General features: G+C 39.1%; 1 protein-coding gene across 1 annotated transcript; it reads right to left on the minus strand.

Annotated features, from left to right (window-relative positions):
• Window positions 1-21,630, minus strand: LOC121770940 (transformation/transcription domain-associated protein-like). Its single transcript, XM_042167716.1, has 35 exons — window positions 21,298-21,630; window positions 20,434-21,203; window positions 20,048-20,173; window positions 19,885-19,970; window positions 19,000-19,108; window positions 18,714-18,809; window positions 18,535-18,597; window positions 18,389-18,448; window positions 17,792-17,860; window positions 16,893-16,974; window positions 16,738-16,790; window positions 16,559-16,657; window positions 15,258-16,490; window positions 13,899-14,894; window positions 13,492-13,827; window positions 12,219-12,477; window positions 11,886-12,108; window positions 11,419-11,803; window positions 10,737-10,886; window positions 10,413-10,634; window positions 9,230-9,451; window positions 8,166-8,819; window positions 7,193-7,453; window positions 6,755-7,102; window positions 6,161-6,573; window positions 5,654-6,083; window positions 4,002-5,300; window positions 3,542-3,802; window positions 3,172-3,462; window positions 2,633-3,085; window positions 1,983-2,414; window positions 1,457-1,735; window positions 660-1,211; window positions 369-575; window positions 1-283 (listed from the first exon to the last, which is right to left on the minus strand). Exons 1-35 carry the CDS (start codon window positions 21,353-21,355, stop codon window positions 164-166), a joined length of 11,697 nt encoding a protein of 3,898 aa, XP_042023650.1. The 5' UTR covers window positions 21,356-21,630; the 3' UTR covers window positions 1-163.
• Window positions 21,631-22,570: the final 940 nt, after the last annotated feature.

Genomic DNA, 22,570 nt, shown 5'->3' on the forward strand with positions numbered 1-22,570 from the left:
TTTCGACAGGACAAAAACCAAATCAGAATTAACATTAATTTAGAATAGTTACAGCCTAATATTCTTTCTGATCAGAAGTTGATATAGCTATTACAGAATGCACACTATCCACGAGATCAACAGATATACATACATAGTTTTAACCGAGCAGAGATCTATACATTTAGAACCAAGGGTGCCATGTTGGATCCATCATGCAAAGGTTTCTGGGTGTGAGAGCAGCCTCAACCAACTCTGCTATGCTTCGCTGCACTGACTGTGGTGGATCGACACCGTTTTCCTCCTATTCATAGTCACAACCACAAATTCTAATTCATGCACCCAATAAATGAAGTACTACTAGTGTTATAGGGCGTGGAAAGCCATACCTCTTCAGAGACGTATTGTGGGGCTATGCTGTTGATCCGGCCTATGACATGCTCCACATTTGTAGCGACTTTCTGCTTGAGGTCCACATTGTTTAAGCTGCCGCCTCCAACAGGAGCCATTGGCATGCCAGGTGGTCTTCTCCAAGACCAAGATATCAGTTCATCACGGAAGAACATTGCCAAATGATGCCAAAGGTGCTGGCTTTGCTGCAGGGTAGAATTTCGAGACATTCCTGTTACCAAGAGTTCAATAATAGGCTGAATATAGTTTGTTCACAAGTAGAAACTTACTTTAGGAGAAACAACAGCCTGTGCAGCTGCGCACATTGCAGAGACAATAAGGCCTTCCACACCAAAGTGAGAGAAGAATGCCTGCAGATTCCTTGTCAATCGGAAAGGCACAGGCTCATTGAACTCGATCATTCCATGTGCATCATATGCTGGATGAAAATCTGTCTGGAATATTTTTCCCGTGTTTTTCGCAAACAGAATCTTGTTTGGGGACCTTCCTCCAATTTGTAGCATGTAGGACATGAAGCTTGAGAGTGCTAATTGGACGGCAAATTGTTTCTTGAATGCCCAGGTATGATTTCCATTCAACAAAGTTTTATACATGTACTGAGAGAAAATGCTCTCGCTCACGATATTTTTGGTAATATCATTGTATGCTTGCAGACGAAGATCTACAACAGCTTCTGGCGATATTTGACCACATATGGCTTGGTTCAGTTGCTCTTTAAAGTAAGTAATTGGCAAGTCTGATTCTCGGTCATTTCTAGCACAATGATTCTCGTATACCTCAAGGAAGGTGCTGTTCATAAGATCATCTTCAACCATACGCACCTGTATAAGAGTTGAGTCAGAATAAGTAAAAAAGTCAATTTAGTCAAATAGCAAAAAGAAAAAAATATAGCTATTGAAACTTTTCTAGTTGTACTCCAGAAAGACATATAAAGCCATATTCATATGCTAAAATACGTTAAGAGCTAGTGATTTTTAGAGAAAGCAGTAACATAATATCTTATCCATTTCTGAGATTTCTGATACAACACAATCAAATGTATATACATTAGGAGCAGCTTCATTACCTGTGACCAAACGGGAATAATAATTGGAGTGTGTATGCAGATGTGGCGACGCCTGGACTCCTTATGCTTATCAAACATCCGATTCATTAAGCGGAAGAGTTGCAAGATTCTCTCATCGCTTCTAGCATTTGGAGTCAAAGATGTCTGAACTATAAAATGGCGCTGAGAGCCATCAGAACCTATCAGAGTTAAACGGCGGAAACTGCTACCATGCCTTCTAACAATAGGAATGTCAGGACCCACCCTATCTAGCTTCACTGTATGATCAGGTGCGACTTCCTGAAATCAAGCCAGGACGACTCATTAATATTTGATGAAGCATTAATTAAGAAGCTTAAAGATTCTCGGGAATGGGATTCGAAACCTTAGTACAGGATTGGGAACAAGTACTGAGGTACCTTTTCGTTCCCAATCTGTATGCAATTCTAAACCTTAAAAAGTGTGACAAATAATATAAATACAGTATATGTACTCTCTTATTTATATTTTCCAGTGGAAAAGACAGCTGCACATTATTGTCACATACCTGATCAGCAAAATATTGCCCCGGAACTTCCACATCAACAACGTAGAAATCCCGCAATACCCTGCTTTCGTCTTCCAACTTCAAAACAGCAGGAAACCGATCTTCAACATTGCTCTGCAAAATATTTTTCCAGTGCTTCAATCTTTCAGTTAGATCTGCAAGGGTAGCTGGGAATGTTGCAGTACTATCTGGATCTAGGTCGCGCTCAAAGTCCTGCTTGTATTCTCTCACGAATTCAACATGCTTGTTCACGGCATCTGCAGAAAAGCAAGCTCTGCAAACACCAGATAGCTCTTTTTTGAGAGATTGTGGAACTTCTGCAGTCGTGGCAGTTGGATATTTGTAACAGCGATGGAGCAAGGCATTAACTACAGCCAGAAGTCGCTCCTCAGGTAGAGTAACAAACCTAGACCCAATTTCAGTAAGTAGAATCTGCAAAGAAAATGAGCCACCATAATGTCAAAAACCATTTTACTAGAAGTGACGGAATCAACCAAGAAACATCAAATTGCAACATAAAATCACCAAATAGAAAATTAACACGTGCAATCCCTATCCTAGCATTACTATGAACTTGTAGAGAAACAGATTATGGATTACCAAAGAGATGAGAGAAATGGATACCAACTCAAGAAAAATCTCAAAAGTACCTCAAGTTCACTAGCAAGATTGTTGTGCTTGCTCCTAAGGGTCTCCATTATGTCTTTTGCAGCATCAAAAGCACTAGCAGCAGATGCAACCAATCCCATGGCACCATTTCGCCTCAATGCATTCTGTCCTTCATTGTTGGATGTGCTTTGATGCAGTGATTGGTCATTCCCAGAAGCCATGACACCTTCCGCAGTAGCTGACCTTTCACCCTCTTGCCCCTGAGAGCTATTTCCATCATGTGACCCAATACTTCCAGCAGGTTGGTTTTCAGAGACTATTGCACTTCCACCCTGAACTCTTGCACTTCCATCAGCCAATCCAATTGACCCTGTTGTACCAACACCAGAGACACTTTGCTGCATTCTTTGAGCCATTGCAATTCTACCATATTCAGATTTATTAGCAACATCTCGGCGTTCAAGCAAGTATGTGCGAAGCCAGTAATACAAAGCCTGCATGTGCAAAGGCAAAGGTATTCATACTAAAATCAACCATTAAAAATGATTTATGAGTCATGACCTGTATTATTGATATCTACCTGAGGATATATAGTTGCAACTTTAAGTAAAACAAGTTTGCAATGAGGAGCTTCACTTCTCTGAAGGGACAATAGTAATTGCGGAATCCAAGAAAGCCAAACCCAATGAGGTATCTGATCCAGGAACTTATCAAATGCTCTCCCCACAGGCTCATTAGGAGTATCAAAGCTGAGAAGATATAAAACACGGGCAAGGTGGCTTCTTGAATTTGGAATGCCGAATTTAATGGCCTGAAGAAAGCAGCTCACAGCATACTCCAGCCAGACCTCTTCGTGTGTTTCCCTGTAAGCCTGGAAATAAGAGCAAACTGCAAAGTTAGCACTTATTATCAGAAGCAGACATACTTCTTACCAAGTTTGACTCTCGTACCATATCACAATAATTTCCCCAACTAATCCACCCTTTAGGCAAGTTCTTGAAGAGGGAGATAGCGTTGGAATATGCAAGGTTGGCACCTTCACAGTCACTAAGCTTCAACAAAAAATCGCCTTTAAGGCGAAAAATCTCAGCCTTGTTCTTGACAGGAAAATATTCCAGATTAGTACTATTAATCAAATTAAGACCACTGGTTAGCTCTCCCTTCATTTCCAAGTATGCTTTAGCTTGTTCTCTAATTTTCACAAAAGCTTCCTGCATACAAAAGAACAAGAAATTCAGTACATAGTTAGAAAAATGGCACCAAATATGTTCCAAGTTCTAACTGCATTTTCTGCTACCCCCCCCCCCCCCAATACCCCCACATGGTAAAAATTGAAATATTTCAAAAGGAAGTTTCAGAGCGGGGTCAATAGTAGCACAGGCCTGGAAACTGAAATATGAAACTCTGTACCTGAACTTCCATCGTGGAGTGACCATACATTTTCTCTAGTATAGAAACACAAACGTCATATAAGCCATGCTTGCGAGAAATGTGAGCAAGCTTATTGACATTCCAAGCCTTGTCCCGGAAACCAAGATGATGCAGTTGTGAATTTGTATTGCCAAAATCTTTAAATGCTTCTATAACTGCATTGTACATCTCATTTCTCCATTGAAGCAAATCATACCAAACAGACATATTGTCCCATTCATTCGGGGTCCTCAATCTCCATGTCTCCAGAATATCCTTGAGATCTGCATATAAGCTACCATGAACACCACCAACAGAATTGCCAGAAAGTTTGTTGCCATTTGCAATATCTACTATAATTCTGGTTGATTCCTGGACTTCAACTAGTTGCTGAAACTGCTGTAAAAGAGGTATCCTAGCATGAACAGACATTTCAGGCAATTGCCACCATTGTTCCAAAGCTAGATCAACTCCTTTCCCCAATATGTTTTCTGCTTCTGGTACCCCATTGGTATTCTTCTCATGAAGCGTGAAATATGCCTGGATGATACGAAGTTTTGGAGTTTCTTCTAATTGTGCCTTAGGAATAATTTGTTCTTTTAAATAAACCCAATCTGGCTGTTTCCACAGACTATCAAGCAGTATCTCATAATTCTCAACAAGTTTTCCAAACTCAGAAAGAGCATCCCATTGACTAAGTTGAGTAGCACACTGTAGCCACTGCTCTTCCCAAAGGCACATCTCAGCTTTTGGTACAGTATTGTTGTATGTGCCTTGAGTTGCCTTCACCATAGCCTGATAGAAAAGACTTTGTGCCCTTTGCCAATAGCCATGCTGAACAAGTGATAGCCCAGCCCTAGTTTCTGCAGTGATTGAACGCTTCATCCACAAACCACATCTCATATCCTCCTCATTAAGTAGACGGTAAAGCTCAGCCAAAGATTCAGAACATTTTGTGTCATTCAAGAACAGCATTACGTGGCTTTCGAGCAGTCCCAGCGCAATATGCCATGCATTGTATGTCTTTCCTATGTACTTAATTAGTTCGCTGGGCATACGTGGTTGAGGGTGACTTAATTGAAGTCCTTCTAAAAGAGCTTGCACGACATTTGGTCGATGTGATTGCTGCTTTTTGTGATAATCTTTTGATAAGAGAGCTATCATAGGCTTAGCTAGTGCCACCTGCTCTTCCTTATGCAAGGTTACCCAAACAATGGGAAACACCAAAACCCACAAATGATATGCAACATTTGCATCTGTATGGGCCAGATCTCTAAGTGGGATGATAAGATCTGCCACCTATAGCAAAAATAACATTTAGTCACTTAGCTTCTGAAGGAAAGAAACCATGAAGACGTACATAAATGCCTAGAAGGACAGAAGTTTACACGGACATAGGAAAGAACAGTTAATAGCACATTAATGCCAAAATTTTTGGCAAGAGAATTCGAGTGGAAGTCTTGAGCCATAAAAACATAATAAGTTGAAATTGAATACTATGGAAGCCTGATGGTAAATGCAACCAGGGCGACTAAACATCACTACTATTATGTATCTTTACCTAATTCATGTTTCAGGCCATTGGTTTCTTTTGTGGCTTATATTTAAAAAATAAGCCAATATACAAATTAAATAAACATCAAAAACACTACCTTAAGTTTGCTCATTTCATTAAGGAAATTAGCATGCTTCATGACAAGGGCATCAAGTGTTAAAGGAGCTTCTTCTGAGCCTTCAGGAATATCAATAGCCATTGGCTGCACACCAGTACCATCAGGAACTGCACCTGACACTGAAACAGGTCGGATCTTTGCAGAGTTTGGGGGCAGTGTTATAGGTTTGTCCTCAACTAATATAGCCAAAAGGAGATCAAGACCCTGTTTCAGCCAGAAGACATCACTCAAAGCCTCCCAATCCTGATATTGAATGATGTACTGAAGCCTTGTAAACAATGTTTTCCCAAGGGATTCATGGTAAAGACCAAAAAATTTCATGCGCACTTCAGGATCTTTTGCTCGTAAGCCAAGTAGATACTGCCGCTCTACTTTCTGGAACACTTCTTGACGCATCGAAAGAGGATATCTGCAAGGCAACAACAATAACATATCACACTTATATTGAGGTGCATAACTGAATATCGATACAAGAAATATAATTACTTATTTGAGTCAGCACAAAGCCCATATAGAAGGTCAAGGTACTTCTGATCCCATTCTTCGGCAGTGCTAGGAGATAAGTTCTGCTTATCGACCTGTGAAAGCTTCTGGAGGAAAGAAACAACTTCCTTGGGGGTAAGAAAAGTACTAGATGCTACAGGATTTCCAGGTTTACCAAAATCATCTTTGATCCAACCCTTTATTAAATCTAGAATGCAGATAAGCACAGAAGGATCGGTGCCCTTCTCAGACAGTAGGGAGTTCAGAATCTGAGTTACAGATCTCTTACAATCAGGTACAACCATAACTCTTTCAGTAATAAGTTTCAACACAGATTTTAAGTTTGCAATAACCACCCCGACATCAGCACCTTGACGAGAGGAAGTGACTGCAGAATCTGAGTCTGTTCTTTGACCCTGCACAGTTAAACGAAGTCTAGGGGTAAGAAGCACAGTATGGAGTAAAATTTTTTATCAAAGAATGCAACAAGAAACTCTTGGAACACGAAAAAGATAGCCATCAGTTGTTTCTTCACTCTTAAAGAAACTATGCAAGCAAAGTTAACCTAATGTGAGGTAATTGGATGAAGAAACGTACTTGTCTGCTATAAGTGGTACTAGACAATCCCATATCACGTGCCAGACGCTGAAGGACACGGACCAAATTGATAGGGTCAACAAGGTTTTTATGCACCTCTGCCAAGGATTTAATTACATAAAGCACAAAGCTAATCATGCTAGCAGAATTATCTTCTCCTGATGTTTGAGGAGCAGCAACCATAGCAAGATGCTTTTGAACGAGCTCTTCAACTTTTTGATACAACATCTTCACATCTTGTGGCGTATTTAATGCTTCAGGAGGAAATGCAGCAGAGACCATCTTTAGGAGGGAGCACAAAGAATTTCCAGCATCAAGCATCTTGAACTTGAAACATGGCTCTAGAATCTGCCCAAAGTTACAAATATAAAATATTCATATAGAACCATCAGCCAGTTACAAAGATATGCAACAAATCAGATCTAGAACAGAACATACTTGGGAAATCTGGTTGATATTATTTCTCACAAACAAATGTGGTTGTTTTTCAAGAACCTTGTTCATCACATCTAGACCCTGGGATAGGGCAGTAGATGGGTCTTTTGATTGAGAAGACGGAGTACTGCTGAGAAGCTTCTCCAAATAATTGAATTTGACATTAGCATTTGGCCACACTTCCAAAGCTTGAGACAGAAGCTCCAAAGCTTGCTTGTACATAAGACTTGCTTCCTTATCTTTAGGTTCTATCACTAGGGCTACCTATATAAACAAACCAAAAGAATGACAATTATCTTTGGCAGAATAACCAGTGGAAACAGCAAGCCAGACAAAAATCAGATTGTTCAGCATACAAGGCAGATGAACACGCGGAAGTAACTCATCAAACATAATTGTGATGATAAATCAAAACAGAATACAGGAAAAATAGTGTAGGATGCCTAATGCACTACTCACTTAAGGACTCTTGCATCCTTAAAATCACAATTCACCTTTTAGCTCAAAAGGCATATTTAAGCTGTCAAAGACTAGAAAGGTACAAAATGTTTCCCGAGGAAAAGAAAATAACTGTTTTCCAGTTACGTCTTAGTAGACATATTTACCAATAGGAGGTATATTCAGATAAGACCACGTCTTGAAATAAACAGAAAGCATATCTAAAATTACATGCAACTCTTATAAAAACAGCAATGTATGCAGAAAACGCGGACAGACTGGATGATTAAGTGAAGGACATACTGTATAGAAAGCAAAACTGGCCTTGCAATATGAGAAATAAGCAAGATCTTGCACCTAAATAGTGAGGTGATTTAAAAATATTTTGCACCATGAGAAAGAGAAACCCATTAATGAACAGAATGTAAACTCTATAAGTGGATTTAGAAGCTTTATTACACACATGATTACAAAAGTATGCAGTCGCGATATGTGTATATGCATGTGTGTTGCATATCAAATGTGGCATGAAACATACCCTTATAAGAAAATTGATGATCATCTCTTCCATTGCTGCATTAGGCTTGAATTCCTCATCAGGCTGTCCAGCAGATCCAGGCGTTTCTATGTTCGGAATTGATGAGGCGCCTCCAGGTGACATAACACATAGAGATTGCAGACCAGGCTCAACCTTTATTCTCTTACTTGAATCATCAGAAAATGTAGAGCCATCAACAGAAAGCTTAGAATCTCCTACAGCAGAGGTAACATTCAGTACATCATTACTCTGGCTGGTGCCATCATTATTAGCTCCTTTCCTCAAATCACTCTGTCTTTGTTTCTCCCAGTTAACAACTAATCCAGCAAGTTCGATAGCTAGGCGCCTATTTTCAGCAGTGGTATTGTATGGAAGCCCAAGGCGACTAAGCGAATTTACCATCTGCGGGACAAACTGGGCCCTACAGCTGTAGAAAAGATCTGAATGGCGGACAATGAGCTGGAATATGTGAATAAGGTTGGGAATTGAGTGACCTTCCTCCACTAAGATTTTTTTTGTATAGCGTATCCATATAGGCATACGTGAGTCACCAAGCGGCAATCTTCGTGGAAGAGCAGGCATTAGAATATCAAGAGCTTGTTTCACCAACATTTTATTCTCTTGTTGGCATGTCCTTAGAAGTGCAACAAAGACCTGCAGTTTCAGATAGAAAATCGAATCTGGAAAAGAATGAAGTGAAATATAAACATCGCAAAGTTAGACCGTACATAATAAATACAAAAGATTGGCCAGATATCTTATGGGCTTCATATCACTTGACATATAATTGTGAGAAAACCTATATTTTGCAGCATAATCACTCCTTTACACCTTTTATTTTATTATACAAGCTATACCAAGCAAACACACTGTCATGAGGAAATCAGTACCACTTAAAGAATATCAAGTTTTAGATCCACCCTAATACTTCTCGTAACTATTTTCATAAACTAAAACAGGTAAATATGTCAATAAAATCTAGGATAGTTTGTAAGTTCCCACGATAAGCATAATTATATATACCAGAATAGATCCAAAGTAATTCATATAACTTGTACAAGAACCTGCAAGATAATTTTCTCTGGAGCTTGATATGCCTCCAGAAAGTGGCAAACATTGACAAATGCCCACTGCTTACTAGCACTATCTTCACGCTTGAGATGGTTCCAGCCAAATTTTATAAGTTCCTTTCGGTGATGAACAAGATCGTTCTGGAGATACTTGAGAAGAAGGGTAGCAAGCTGCAGAAGCTCAATCCTGAGCGGCTCATCATAGTTCGCAGATATCTGGATATATAAAGATGAGATCATACACACAACCAAGAAAATAAACCATCAAATTATCTGAATACTGTGTTATGGACATACTGCTATGACATGGCATTTTGCACAGAAATAATAGCAATCATAATTAGATCAAAACATCATCACCTGACATATAAGAATATAATTACAGTACCTAAAACCAACAAGATAAACTTAAAGAAAAAAAAAGTTCTTAGATCTCAGTATTCCTACTCCATATCTTCCATAACCTATCCACTCAGACCTCACTACACACCATCTCCTCTATCCCCCCTCCCCCCCCACCCCCCCGACAAATGCTTCCTATTAGCGCCATTACAGAAATCAGAACACCACTTGCTATGTTCTGTCATTTCCCAGTACCATCAACATACTCACACAACCCGCAGTCAATGCTGCTCAATCCCCTTATAGCATATTAGCATCTCATGTCCCTCAACCTAATCAGAAGCCATCAAACATGAACACCAAAGTATTGCCTAGCCAGTACAAGGAGAAAGGTAACCAGTTATGCAGAAGTACATGGTCGTAACTGGTAAGTGTTATTACAGGTGAAGAGCTGTTGATGGGTGCAGCAGTGAAGGGGAGTAGAAGCAGGGTGCTCTAATTATTTTTTCTAATTACCTAGTGACCTTTAGTAACTCTTTTGGGTTAATAGATTCATCCTACGGATCATGAAAATAGTGAAATTACATCATTATCCAATCTTAAAAGGATAGGTAGTGACATCCAATACGATTTTTACCTAATGTCAAAAAGAGAGTTAATGGGATCCAATATATTAGCATACTGAAATGTTGAACACTTCTCTGAAATTCCATTTATTCGAAAAATCAACATTCACCAATACAAAAGAGCCCAATGCATGAACACAGAGACAGCGACAATAAAACAGGTTCAATATGGAGAACCATAACCCCTCTAAAACACAAGCCAAGTGTACCTCTTCAGGGGGATCAAGCAGCTTATCCACAATTGTCTTGATTGTAGCAGCATCGATGACTTCCCAGGTTTGGCCATTCTGAAAAGCATGAGCTAACATAGGAAGAATAAGCATTTGCATTACAATTACCATATGATCGTGGCTTAATTGTTTTATCTGAAAAAGATCCAGAAAATGGAGCAGCAGAGTCTTCTTCAAGTTGGGTGGATAGCCTTCCGCCACCTATATTAGGGAATGAAATGATCATACAGGCACCCATGAAAGAAAATTAACAGGAAGATACTAGTTGTTCCATGGGAAGCTTGAGATGTAACATTCATGTACCTCAATGATGTAGAACTCCTTTAAGAAAGTAAAGTCTATGCGTGTGCGATACAGGAAGATGGCAAGAATATCAAACAATACATTAACTTCCATTCTGTCATGACGCAAGTAGTTCAAAAAACATTTGACAAGCCATTTGCTTTCTTTTACCTGCATGTTTTATTTTTTTGAACAGTTAGCAAGCTAGCAAATGGAGACATGCAGATCCAAACAGTGGGATAAATAAATTGCATTATTCTCAACCTAAATAAATTGCACTATTTATCACCAACTCCAACACAAACTAAATTCTAATACTCCGCTGTATTTTTCACGGAAATGATGAACAGAAATATGCTTATTATGTGATAGATATCATTCATGTAGTTAGTCAGTTGTTTTTCCAACTTCAATTATACAAGCTGGTAAAGATGGACTGTCAAAAAAAATCCACCAGGGGCACTGTTTTATTACCACAAAACCCGTACTCCCCAGCTTATTGGTGATCTAACATATTACTTGCTTAATCAACTTTGTTTCCACTGGAAATAATATTATCATTTACGGATTTACCAACCAGTCACAAGATGGAAAATCAAAGCAAATAACAGGAACATATCAATTATAGAACCAAACATGCTTCTTAAGAATATATGTACATATATAAGTTCCACATTATACAAATATTAACTATTTCACTTACTTGCAACAAGTTCAATTCCTGCTCATTCTGTAAACGAGATATTCTGGCAGGGGACTTCCACAACTGAACCAATGTATCAAATACAACACGGTTGCTTTGCAACCAGACAGGCATCAATTTAACAAGAGTCTTAACTAGGGCAAGACCTTGAAAATATGCATCTGATGTTGCCATGGAATTGTTTACTACATGAACAGAATCTTCAGATTCAGGTATTACAGGACTTTCATCACCCCTGACAGAACCAGAAGCATTTGATGATCCTTTAGCTGCCTCACTCTTTATTGCAAATTCAGGAAATGCACTGGTTATTATTTTATCAGGAGACTTTGCAAGTTCTTCTCTCAACGGCTGGCCAGCATCTGATCGTATTATATACATGAACCTGCATATTTGGAAAAACCCAATCAAGACAAGGGATAACAACTTGCAAACCTAGCATGGGATGGACTTCCGTTTTTAATTACCTCCTGAAATACTTGGGCTGTGATAGTCTAGTAAGAAAATAATCAACAGCAGTGGTGGGGTAACGATTTAGAAATTTAGTCAGAGGTAAGCGATACGGACTGTTGATCTCACTATAAAATTGCCCAGGAGGAAGGGCAGCCTCCAAATCAATAGTTAACGTTACAAGATCATCGAGGAACTTTCCAGCCGCAGAAGGAAGCAAGTGAAAAAGCTCAATGATTGCTGCAAGATGTTCGAATGGATTAAACAGAGATCATTATTATATGCTGCAATTTGGTATATGATCTATTATGTGGCTAGAATAAGGATCATGAAGCCTAGGAAGCACCCACCAGCAGCTATTTTAGGTTCCTCGCCAGCCTTCCAAGCCTTCTGAGTCAGTGCAAGTTTTTCAGGTTCCAGCCATTTCTTTAGATGCTCCAACAACTTACCACCTAAGGTAACATTGAACCAGTTGGATAGGAGTTCAAGCAGCCGGGCAAGACCTTGCAGAAGAGGCATGCTGAGGTTCTTGGTGTGTGCCAAATTAACTAGTATTGGCCTCAAGCTGCTTTGCAAGAGTTCTTTTGGCATCCTCTGCTGTAGAATAACCTATGAAGTGGTACACCAATATAAATATATTATGAAAGTAGCTGGAAAATCTTATATGGCCATTCATACTAAGTAAATAAGCACTTGCAATCCTACTATTGATTTAACGTGGAAGGCAATCTCTAGATCGTTTGTACACAAACATCTATCAGAAATTAAATCCTACAGGAGGTGAAGGCCGGCTAATAAATAAGTTGGTGGAACAATGAGTTCAAGTATCAAATTAACATTCCTAAATAATCTCATCGGAATAAACGCTTCTATCTATAGAAAGATCCGAATCACAAAAAAAAAGAAAATATTAAGCCATCACAAGATTTACACTGGATAAAGGCATATCCTCCCCAGCAGAGATAAAGGCACAGTGATATTTGCATCAAGTGTATAACAGAAAGCAGAAGCTAAGTTTGAATACCTAATGGAGGAGTCAAAGGAATGCCATAAGGTACAGATGATCAAAGCTAATAAAGCTTCAGACAGAATTATAGAAGCAAAAAAAGGGTAAGCATGGATCTGGACTCTAGATCACTGAACAAGATAACCAATTGTTTAACTAAATCAAGGAAGTATTCTGGGTACACACATGTCTAGGGACCGAATATAACTTGGGTTGTCATTCTTCAAGGTACATTATTCCTAGTGGAATACCCTATTTATGAGCTATAAGTTCAAATGTACTAAATATATAATCACACTTTTAACCCAAAATTGTTCTTTCCTATCTCCTTGAGTTCATTAATGAGGAAATGAACATTCTGCATTCTACAAGCACGAACACATAGAGAACTGAAAGCCTGATTCAACCAACAGTGTGTGCAACTGACAAACAAAGTATCATGACAACTGTAATCTTTTAAGTTTGGATGCACTGATGAAGTAGGAGGAGTTAACCAAGCAAATCATCAATTAGACACGATAAAATACTAATGATACAGTGTATGTATCTTAAGTAACAACTTTTTGGCTGAAATTGAGAGTAGCGTTGTAATCATTGAAAAGCTACCTGAAACATACCTGACGCAGACCTTCCTTTGCAACAGCTACAATTTCAGGACTCCTGCTTGTCAACGATTTGAAGAACATAGAAATTACTTTTGCTCGCAAATCTGAGTGATTTTGAGTTTTAAAGTCTGCCCATGCCATGGCAGTACATAAGAGTTCAATGCAAGCAGTTCGAAGCTTATTCAAAGACGTAGCCATTTTTGGATTCATATATTTCACAACCCACACAGATTCATCGGATTCTGCTATTTGCAAAGCTTCTTGCAGAAAATTAATGAGCTCTGGTGTTAACTTCAGAAGCGGAGGCCTCAAAGCCAGGCAAAAATTCAGTGCAGTCACGGTGCCAACCTGTAATAATGCATAAATCAAATAAAACTGTACACATGTGAAACTACTCTTCAATGAGAATCCAACTTTACCTGTTGTTCCACAGTTTTAGACCGCAGTGGCCGCAAAATAAGAGGCTGTAGCAAAGGCTGGTGTAAAGGTTCAAGTAACTCAGAGACCTCACTCCCTGTCCTACTTGCCAAAAGTGCCAAAGAAGACTGCACGATCCTTCTCACATTAATAGAGGAGTTGGCATTAAATAATTCTGAAGCCAAATACTCAACAACACCCTGGAAACTTTGTCTGCGAGCTTCACTGTTGGCCTCATCAACGTTATTCACCACACGCAGAACTTGCGTAAGCACCTGACTAGTCTCTTCTTGTTCTTTAGTAGCATATGTAGGAAGTCTTTTAAGAGCATAGACTAACCCACGAACAATTCGCACTTGAAAAATACATAGAATTTCAACTGTAACCTTTCCAATCAAAGCACCAAGCCCCATAACTCCCCCCATTCGTGCTTGCCAGGTACTCCCGTAACAACAGTGTAGAAGGCGTGGCAAAAGTTGCTCAAAACAAGGGACACGAATGCTTGGAGGAGGTGAATATACAGGGCTCATTGAGGGGCTGGATACAATCATAGGAGTGCTGGGACCCCCTCTAGACGTTAGCACATCAGAATGTTTAGAGTTAGCAAGAAACAGAAGTGTCTCAGCAAACATATTCAAGGAATTCAAAGCGGCTTTTGCATGCTGTCTATTTTCATCTGCCAGAACCTCTACCAAAGCATCTAAAAATATCGAAGGATCCAGCTCTTTCAGAGAAGCGTTATTTCTCGACTTTGAACTCACACTGGAGCTGGAAGAAACCATGGGACCGCCAATTGATGTAGAAGGAACTGAACTCTGAGAAACAGGAACCTCGACATGGAATATTATAGCAAAATGACGACATATGTGGCTGACAAATTCATCCTTAGGTTCCTGTAGATCAGGTTCCACACTTGCAGCAATTATTGTCATCAAGAGAATCTTGAAAACTGATTTCTCAGCCATAAGTTGGGTCTTCGTCTTGACACCTAGATCAGCCTACATGAATTAAAAAATTCAAGTTCAACTGTTAAAATATCATTCCAAAGGAGTTTTACACTATCGCCCCTCCCCACGTGAAGAACTTACTCCTACGTAGAAATTGCTTTGGCATTGTACCCAAGCAAGTAAACGTACGAAAAAGAAGAAGAAAGTCAGGAGATACACAAGTACAAAACAGCCTTTTAAGGAGAACATACTTCAGCTGGCATTAGTTTTAGAGAACCCAAAAGAAGAATAAAGCAACAAAATACTTAATATACAAACCAAATTGATAAACAAACATCCTGGTTGTTTGAAATAAAATAAGCAGGAGAAAAAATAATGAAGAGTATGCAAGTGCAGATTATATGAATAGCCAACCTTTATATCAGATGTATCAGATCTTCTCCAGGATGGATCAACAGAAGAACTTATAAAAGATGACAACAGCCTAAATGTTGACCCATCATCATTGAAAAGTCCAGGCAAATTAAGCTGAGAAGATAAGCATACACGAAGAAATTTTAGTGCTTGCTTCCAATAGAAGCTATCAACAGAACTCCCCTTCTGCATGACAGCTCCTACAGCAAGATTGATACAGCGATCCAGTGGCACCAAAAAAGGGGTGGAAGGCTCAAAAGTGAGGATAAATCGAAGCCCGTGCTCTGGATTTTCTTTGGATTCCAGTGCTAGAGGCTCTTTAAGGAAGCGTCTGTTTCGACCACCTAACTTACCAAGAAGTTGCAATGACTTTGCACCCCAAGGATAGGGTGGAGGTCTTAAATGAGACCACAATGCCAAAATAACCTCAGACATGACATTTGCCATGCTTGGTTCCAGAAAGTCTGGATTCAAGCTATCAATCCAAAACTCGAGTGTTCTCAAACCAAGGTTGATAAGTTCATCACTTCCCTTCAGACACATAACAAGAGGTTTCATAAGACGGGGTAGGTGAGGTAACAGTGAGCTCAAACGTGATGGCAATGTCAGAGAAAGCTCTAATAGAAGTTCTCGCATATCTTCGCCAGTAGGTCCCTCAAGCATAGCTAACAACATATTTAAGCATGGTTGTAACATAGGAATCAAGTCCCGAAGCAGAAGTTCAAATTTTCCTCCAGCAAGCGCACGAAACATTGTGCGAAGGAGCTGCAAATATGCAATTGGTCTCTCAACCTCAGTCGCGTTTTTCATGCAAGTTTCCAGGATCACAGGCACATGTGGTTGAAGAATACGCTCACAATCCGATGGAGCCTTTGCAACTGCACCGAATAAATACCGGAAGAGATGCAAAACAAGCTTTGCGGCAGGAGAATCAGGATGCTTAAGGACATCAAGTTTGCTATTCACGAGAAAATTCACTAAAACATCTGCAAAAGGGCGAAATACTTTTGCTGCTTGCAGAAGAGTAGAGAAAATGTGGACCAGCTGGCTGTTAGAAATCATGCACTCAAAAAGCTCGGGTATGCATAAAGAGAACATGTCCATTAAATCCCTAGGTTCCATGATGGCCAATATATTGGAAAAGAGGTGGACCATATCTCTCTCTTCATCTTTCTCCTTAAACAATGCTAAGCAATGCACACCACTCTTCAGAACACCTGATGCTTTACAGACCTGTAAAGTTCAAAGTGATAAGATAATAGCACCATACAAAGACATGAAGCTACTATGAAAAATTGTACCTCTTCTTCTCGCATTCCCTTAAAAGGCTGTGGTACAGAAGAACCTGATGATGTTGATGGAAGCACTTGCTGAGGGGCACCATGCGTGGAAGGTGAAACCTGCATAAATAGGACACTCATGGCAATTAGGCATGAGGATAAAGCCATACATGTTAAACTATCTTCAATTTTGTAAGAACCTGTGATCTTGGTATGTGTGCATGGGTTATGCTCCAGATTATCGTCTTCATTCCTGAAATTGTGGCACTGACATTAGAACAATTCAACGTATACTTGTAAGATGTAAACAAAAGAGTAATTATTAAAATTTGGATATTGGAAGAATGGACATTACCCATAACTAAAGTCTTTATCAGATGCTTACAGTCATTGACCTCTTTAGAATGCTCTACAGACATCGGCAAATTAAGGACTGCCTGCTACATCAAAGCCCATAATCAGGAAAGGGGGGAAACCCTGGGAAATTCACATTATCAGGTGCTATGCAATTTTTAGATTAAAGTGATATAGGACTACAGTAGGTATTGATCTAAAGCTATCCAAAACTGGTAATTTTCCATCTAGCTTGATAAGTTGAAAATGTCCAAAGATAAGCAGGCAGAAAACCCTCCAAGAATACCAGTCAGAGGCTCTGAGCATCTTACACCATAATTTTGTCAAAATAATCATTATAAAATTAAATAAATTAGAAAAACGAAAGAAACAGAAGGGAACAGTCAATCATGAAAACTAAAACTAGAATGCCAAATCATAATGAAATATCCATGAGCACATATCAACCATATTTTAAAATTTTCACAGGAAGAGCAAGCATCAATGATATGCCAGCCTACACTTTAGACGAGGGATTCCAAACAAGAAACTAACCAAAGAGCAGTTCAACACATCCTAAAAGTTAGATAATAAGTGCTTTTGAACACTTGAGTGGACACCTTCAACCAACTCTTGTTTTAGTCCTCTCCCAAACCTTAACAACAAAATCCTCGAGAGTTTCACTTCCTTTTAACTATAGGGAGAAACATCGATTCCCCAACACAAATCCCTATACTGCTGAAGGTTCTGAGTTTTTCTGAGTACAACGGTTTTAATCATGTAAGAAGAATATAGTATCCCTACAACTAGAATTAAGAGACTCTCAATGACTTGTATCTAAAGCAAAAGAAGTGAAAAGGAGAAAAAAGAACCACAAAAACAAGAAGCTGCATCAAGAAACTGTGATGTGAGTCAAATGACCTGTACTGGTACTTCAAGTTTTGATCTCAATGTTGACCGATTTTTTCCCTCCTCTCCCTGCTCTAGTAGCTGTCAGACAAACAATCATATAGGACCAAAGCCATAATTAGTCAATTTATATAAGAGACTAATTGACCAAAGCAGCTTTACAAATCTGGAAAATAGCATCTTCAAGGAAAAAAGAATCTAATGTGGGATCTCTGACAAGGAAACACAAGACCACAAAGGAGTGATAGTGGCATTGTCTCTGCACACGTATATATTTCAGTTTAACAGATCATATTCTACTCAGCAGCATGAGGATCACTCCCCAAACTTTTAGTCTAGAACCTAACTAAGTAACCTATCTTTATATTATTTGAAGTAAGAAGCATTATTTATTAACGCCAATATGCAATGATTATATCTGTGCCCCATAAACCGTAAAACTAGTAAATATTTATAGAAAAAAATATTGTTGATGAAATAGTATGCAGTATGCTGATACATTAAAGTGAATATACTATATGTTAAGTATGGGAAAAGCCAAAGTACCTGAGGTATAGTAAGCTTGAAGGTGTTAAAATAAAATAAGCACACAATGTAAAGCCAAAGTACCTGAGGTATAGTCCGCTTGAAGGTGTTAAACTTCCCAACAAAAGCATCCAATATTCGACCCTGCAGTATAAAGGAACATATGAATATGAATCCTTAAGTAAGAGAGAAGGTTCTTTTCAGAAGAAAAACCACTAAGGGAGGCATACCAATAAAACGCGTGCCTCATCCATTGATGCCTGATCATTACCTTTCTCAAATATAGGTTCCACCTTTAAGGTAAAAAAAACAGCATTAGGATCTCAAGTTATACACAAATTAAAAATATATCTGTTTATGAAGTAATGCATTTTCAAGAGCTTTAAATGAAATTACTCTGAGAACATACCAGATTCAACATCAAGCGAGCACAGGTAGTATGAATGCTCAAGGTCAATGAGGCATCATGCATGTTGCTTGAGAATAGGTAAATAATCCGCGATAACTGCAAACCAATTTATACAGATTAATAAAACTAAGCAGCATAAAAATTGAACTATTCGAGAAAATATTCAACATACAAGGCTCAATAATATTATAAAAAGAGGTCAAATTTTTAATAGAAAATAAGGGAGAAGGGCATGAGCCAGAAATCTATGGATATTTCCTATAGAATACAACAAAATCTGACTCACCTGGGACAATGAAAGATCTCCCCTGACATGATGAACAATCTCTGCCAGAAGACTATAGGCCAAAGGCCGCAATGTTTCAAAGCATGCTCGGCCCGTTCCAACGAGCACCCTGGGACAGTCCAAATATAACTTTCAACAGGACCAAAAGACATAATGTTTGACTCTGAACTTTGTATGCACATGTTAAATGGATTGGAACTGAATACCATAATTTTCTCCATAAATGCAAACATGCGACTACTGTCACATTTGCCAATTAAAGCTATAACTGTTATATTTTGACAAAGCATGTTTCGCTTGCCCTTATGCATATTGCATACTTTTTAGGTTGGTGTGAGGATCCAAGAGTATACATAATAATCACTCTAGTGGAAATTGTACAAAGCACGTAATTCTGTGAAGCCCCACCAGGGAATGATAACGGAAACACATGTAACAATGCCTATCAGTGTAAAGAGAGAAGGGAGTGATAAATAAGACAACATGCTCTTTATACCCAATACTTTCTATTTCTAAAAGCCAAATTTACTGTCAATCATAAACCATTTAACAGAATCATGCAACAAAGGAGTTTAGTTGGACTCAGTCTTTAAAGTTGATAACTCCCGCAGTGAAAAATGACCACGAAGTCAAGGAAAAATGATGACAATGAGGATGCAATTTACATGAAGATAATATCACAATAACATAAGTAAGATAACATATATGGTGGAACCATATAAGTTCAATAGTAATACTTTTTACCACTTTCTTACAGCCACATAAGATCATCCATCATATTCAGACTCAGTGAATGACCTTGAAACCATGAGCATATAGTAGGGAATAGTTCTCATTTCTAAATCAATAAATTGTTTCCATAACCTATTTCATACATAAGCATACCTCTCATCTAAAAGTGTATCAATTAAAGGAAATAAACCCCTTTTGAAGTCCGTCCCAAGAACATGTTTCAGAGCTACCAACAGTTCCTGTAGTGAACAACTTCACACGTCACTGTTCAGGAGATTAAACAAACAAAAACAGACAAATTGTAAGAGCAGCCAACCTTCCGAATTGAAACTGAGTCGGAGCATGTGACAAGCAGATTTACAATGCTTTTACATATGCTTTCTTCATGTTGTTTAATATAGTCAGCAAAGCTCTTCAGCAGGTAAGTCAAGAAAGATACAGTCTGCACATTAAGAGTGAGAAAATGGCTAAGATGTAGGGTAAAGTCTTGCTGATAATGCATTACTATTATTTGTCTATCTGGGAAAGAGGGGCATAAAGAATTATAAAAGTGGGATTGATGATAAGCAAATAATTAGTTTACCACAATCTTGAAAAGCGTTATCATATGAACTAAAAATGATTGATCATCAGGGTGGGATAGACAATCTCATGCTTCGTGCTAACACCAAGGGAAAAATCTATGCACATCTTAAATTTTACCTTAACTTGTGCACCCTTCAGCTCGATAAAATGAGTCTTCACATGAGGTGGTACCTTCTCTGGGCCAGGGACTGATATTGCTGCCACCATCAGTGGCAACAAATGCGGGATATTAGTCTGAACAAGTCGGCCATACAGCTGAAATAGAAACATAACAACCAATGGACTCTCTGTGACAACCTTAAACGACCTTGTGCTGGGATTAAGCTGCCCTGAAACCCCAACATAACCACCTGAAGGACCCACTTGATCAGTAACTTCCAGAGCCTTCACATCATCACCACTAAGAGAAGACCCCATGGAGCCAGAGGTCGATGGCAGAGGTGGTGGTGGGACCATCATGGCTCCATTCTCAAAGAAGTAACTAACCGTAGCCCTAAAATTCTGGTAAATTTTGCACACAAAATCCAGGAATGGCTGTACTTCAGTCTCCAAACTCGGCCTAAAGTTTCTAAGCAAATCAAAAATAATCCTGATGCAAATTAAACCATTCTCCTCATTGTCCGTTGTGAGCACATGCATAGCTACTTTGAGAAGCTCCTGAACAAAGGGCCTCAGAACCTCACTGTGGGGCAGGCGGTTAAGAATCTCAATTATAATGTTGCGAAGTTTGTGCTCCTGGTTGTCGACAAACTGGGGTTTGGTAGTTTGATGTAGAATTGTCGAAAACGCACGGAAATAGCACTTCAAAAAGTTCAAATACTCCCCTGTATGGCAAATTTCCAAACTATCCCGTACCTCCATCGCCATTTGCAGCCTTGTCTGAATTGCTGAGCCATTGAAACACAAACAGAATGAATGCACGAGTTTTACACGTAAACGATAAATTGAACAGAACAAATTAGCAAAAAAAAATGTGCTTACGGAGGTCAGGTTCGATCAGGTGCCGCGAGTGCTGCTCGAAATTCTGAACGGGACTCATAATTGAAAATTTTACCCTAATCAAATAGGAGACTTCACGCCAGCAATCAAATTCTAGGGTTTTATGAGCAGTTGTTAGCGAAATGAAACTCGAAGAGCGCTAACGTCGCAGATGGGGGAAGGATACGTACATGTGATGGTGGTAGGGTTGGGATTGAGGAGCCTTTTCACAGAAATTGTCAATTTAGGTGGGTTAATTTAGAAACCTAGGGTTTTAATTTGGGGAAGAAGAAGGGTTCTTCAGTTAGTGATCAAAGGGAAGTCGGTGTGTCCCATCCATCGCATAATACGCATTAGCATTTTAGAACGTTTCCATATATTTATAGCGCTCAACCTTAGGAATTTTACGAATTTCTTTAAAATTACTGTAATTTTTATTATGAGCATATTTTTTATGGGTTAATAGCATCTAATGTCTCAAAATTGAATTTTACCACGAATTATGAAGTTGTAGATAATTTCTAAATTTGCTTAGAGCATCTCCAGTGGGCGGACATCTACTAGGACATCCACTAGGACATCCCAAAAACACCTCCTGCCACGTCACTAGGACTTCCCATCCCACTGCCACGTCACTAGGACATCCCCTGCACAATCCGCCCTTCCCATCGCCCTTCCCACTAGGACATCCCGCAATTAAAAAAAATCATACATTTACAAATAAAACAATTAACATTTACGGAAATAAAATTTGACCGAGAATACGAACGGGAAAAATTAACAACTTCATCGGAAAAAACATACATGATTCGAAAAAAAAAAATTTAAAAACGGGACGTCCGACCGGACGTCCGACTGGACGCCACAATGGCGGACGTCCACCCGCCCGTCGCGCCGATGTCCGAGGACACCCGATGTCCTCACGGGACGTCCGTATCCGACCTTAAACGCCACAATGGCGGACGTCCCGGTCGCCCGTCGCGACGTCCGACCGGATGTCCGACCGGACGTCCGCCATTGGAGATGCTCTTAGGAGTATAATTTGTACACTGTTAACGGATTCCATCTCAATATAAATTATGGGGCAATGAAGTGATGATTATGTCATAATGTCTAATTTTTATATTAGGACACTAATTTAAATTCTACTATCATTTTGAAAAATAAAATATAAATTAAAAAAATTAGGAACCACATTTTTTTCTACCATTATCTTTTTTTCGGAAGAAGAGGGCTCGAAAATATAAATTAAAAAAAAAAGTAGGCTCGAATTATA

Source organism: Salvia splendens, chromosome 16, assembly GCF_004379255.2.
Source record: "Salvia splendens isolate huo1 chromosome 16, SspV2, whole genome shotgun sequence".
Taxonomy (NCBI): domain Eukaryota; kingdom Viridiplantae; phylum Streptophyta; class Magnoliopsida; order Lamiales; family Lamiaceae; genus Salvia; species Salvia splendens.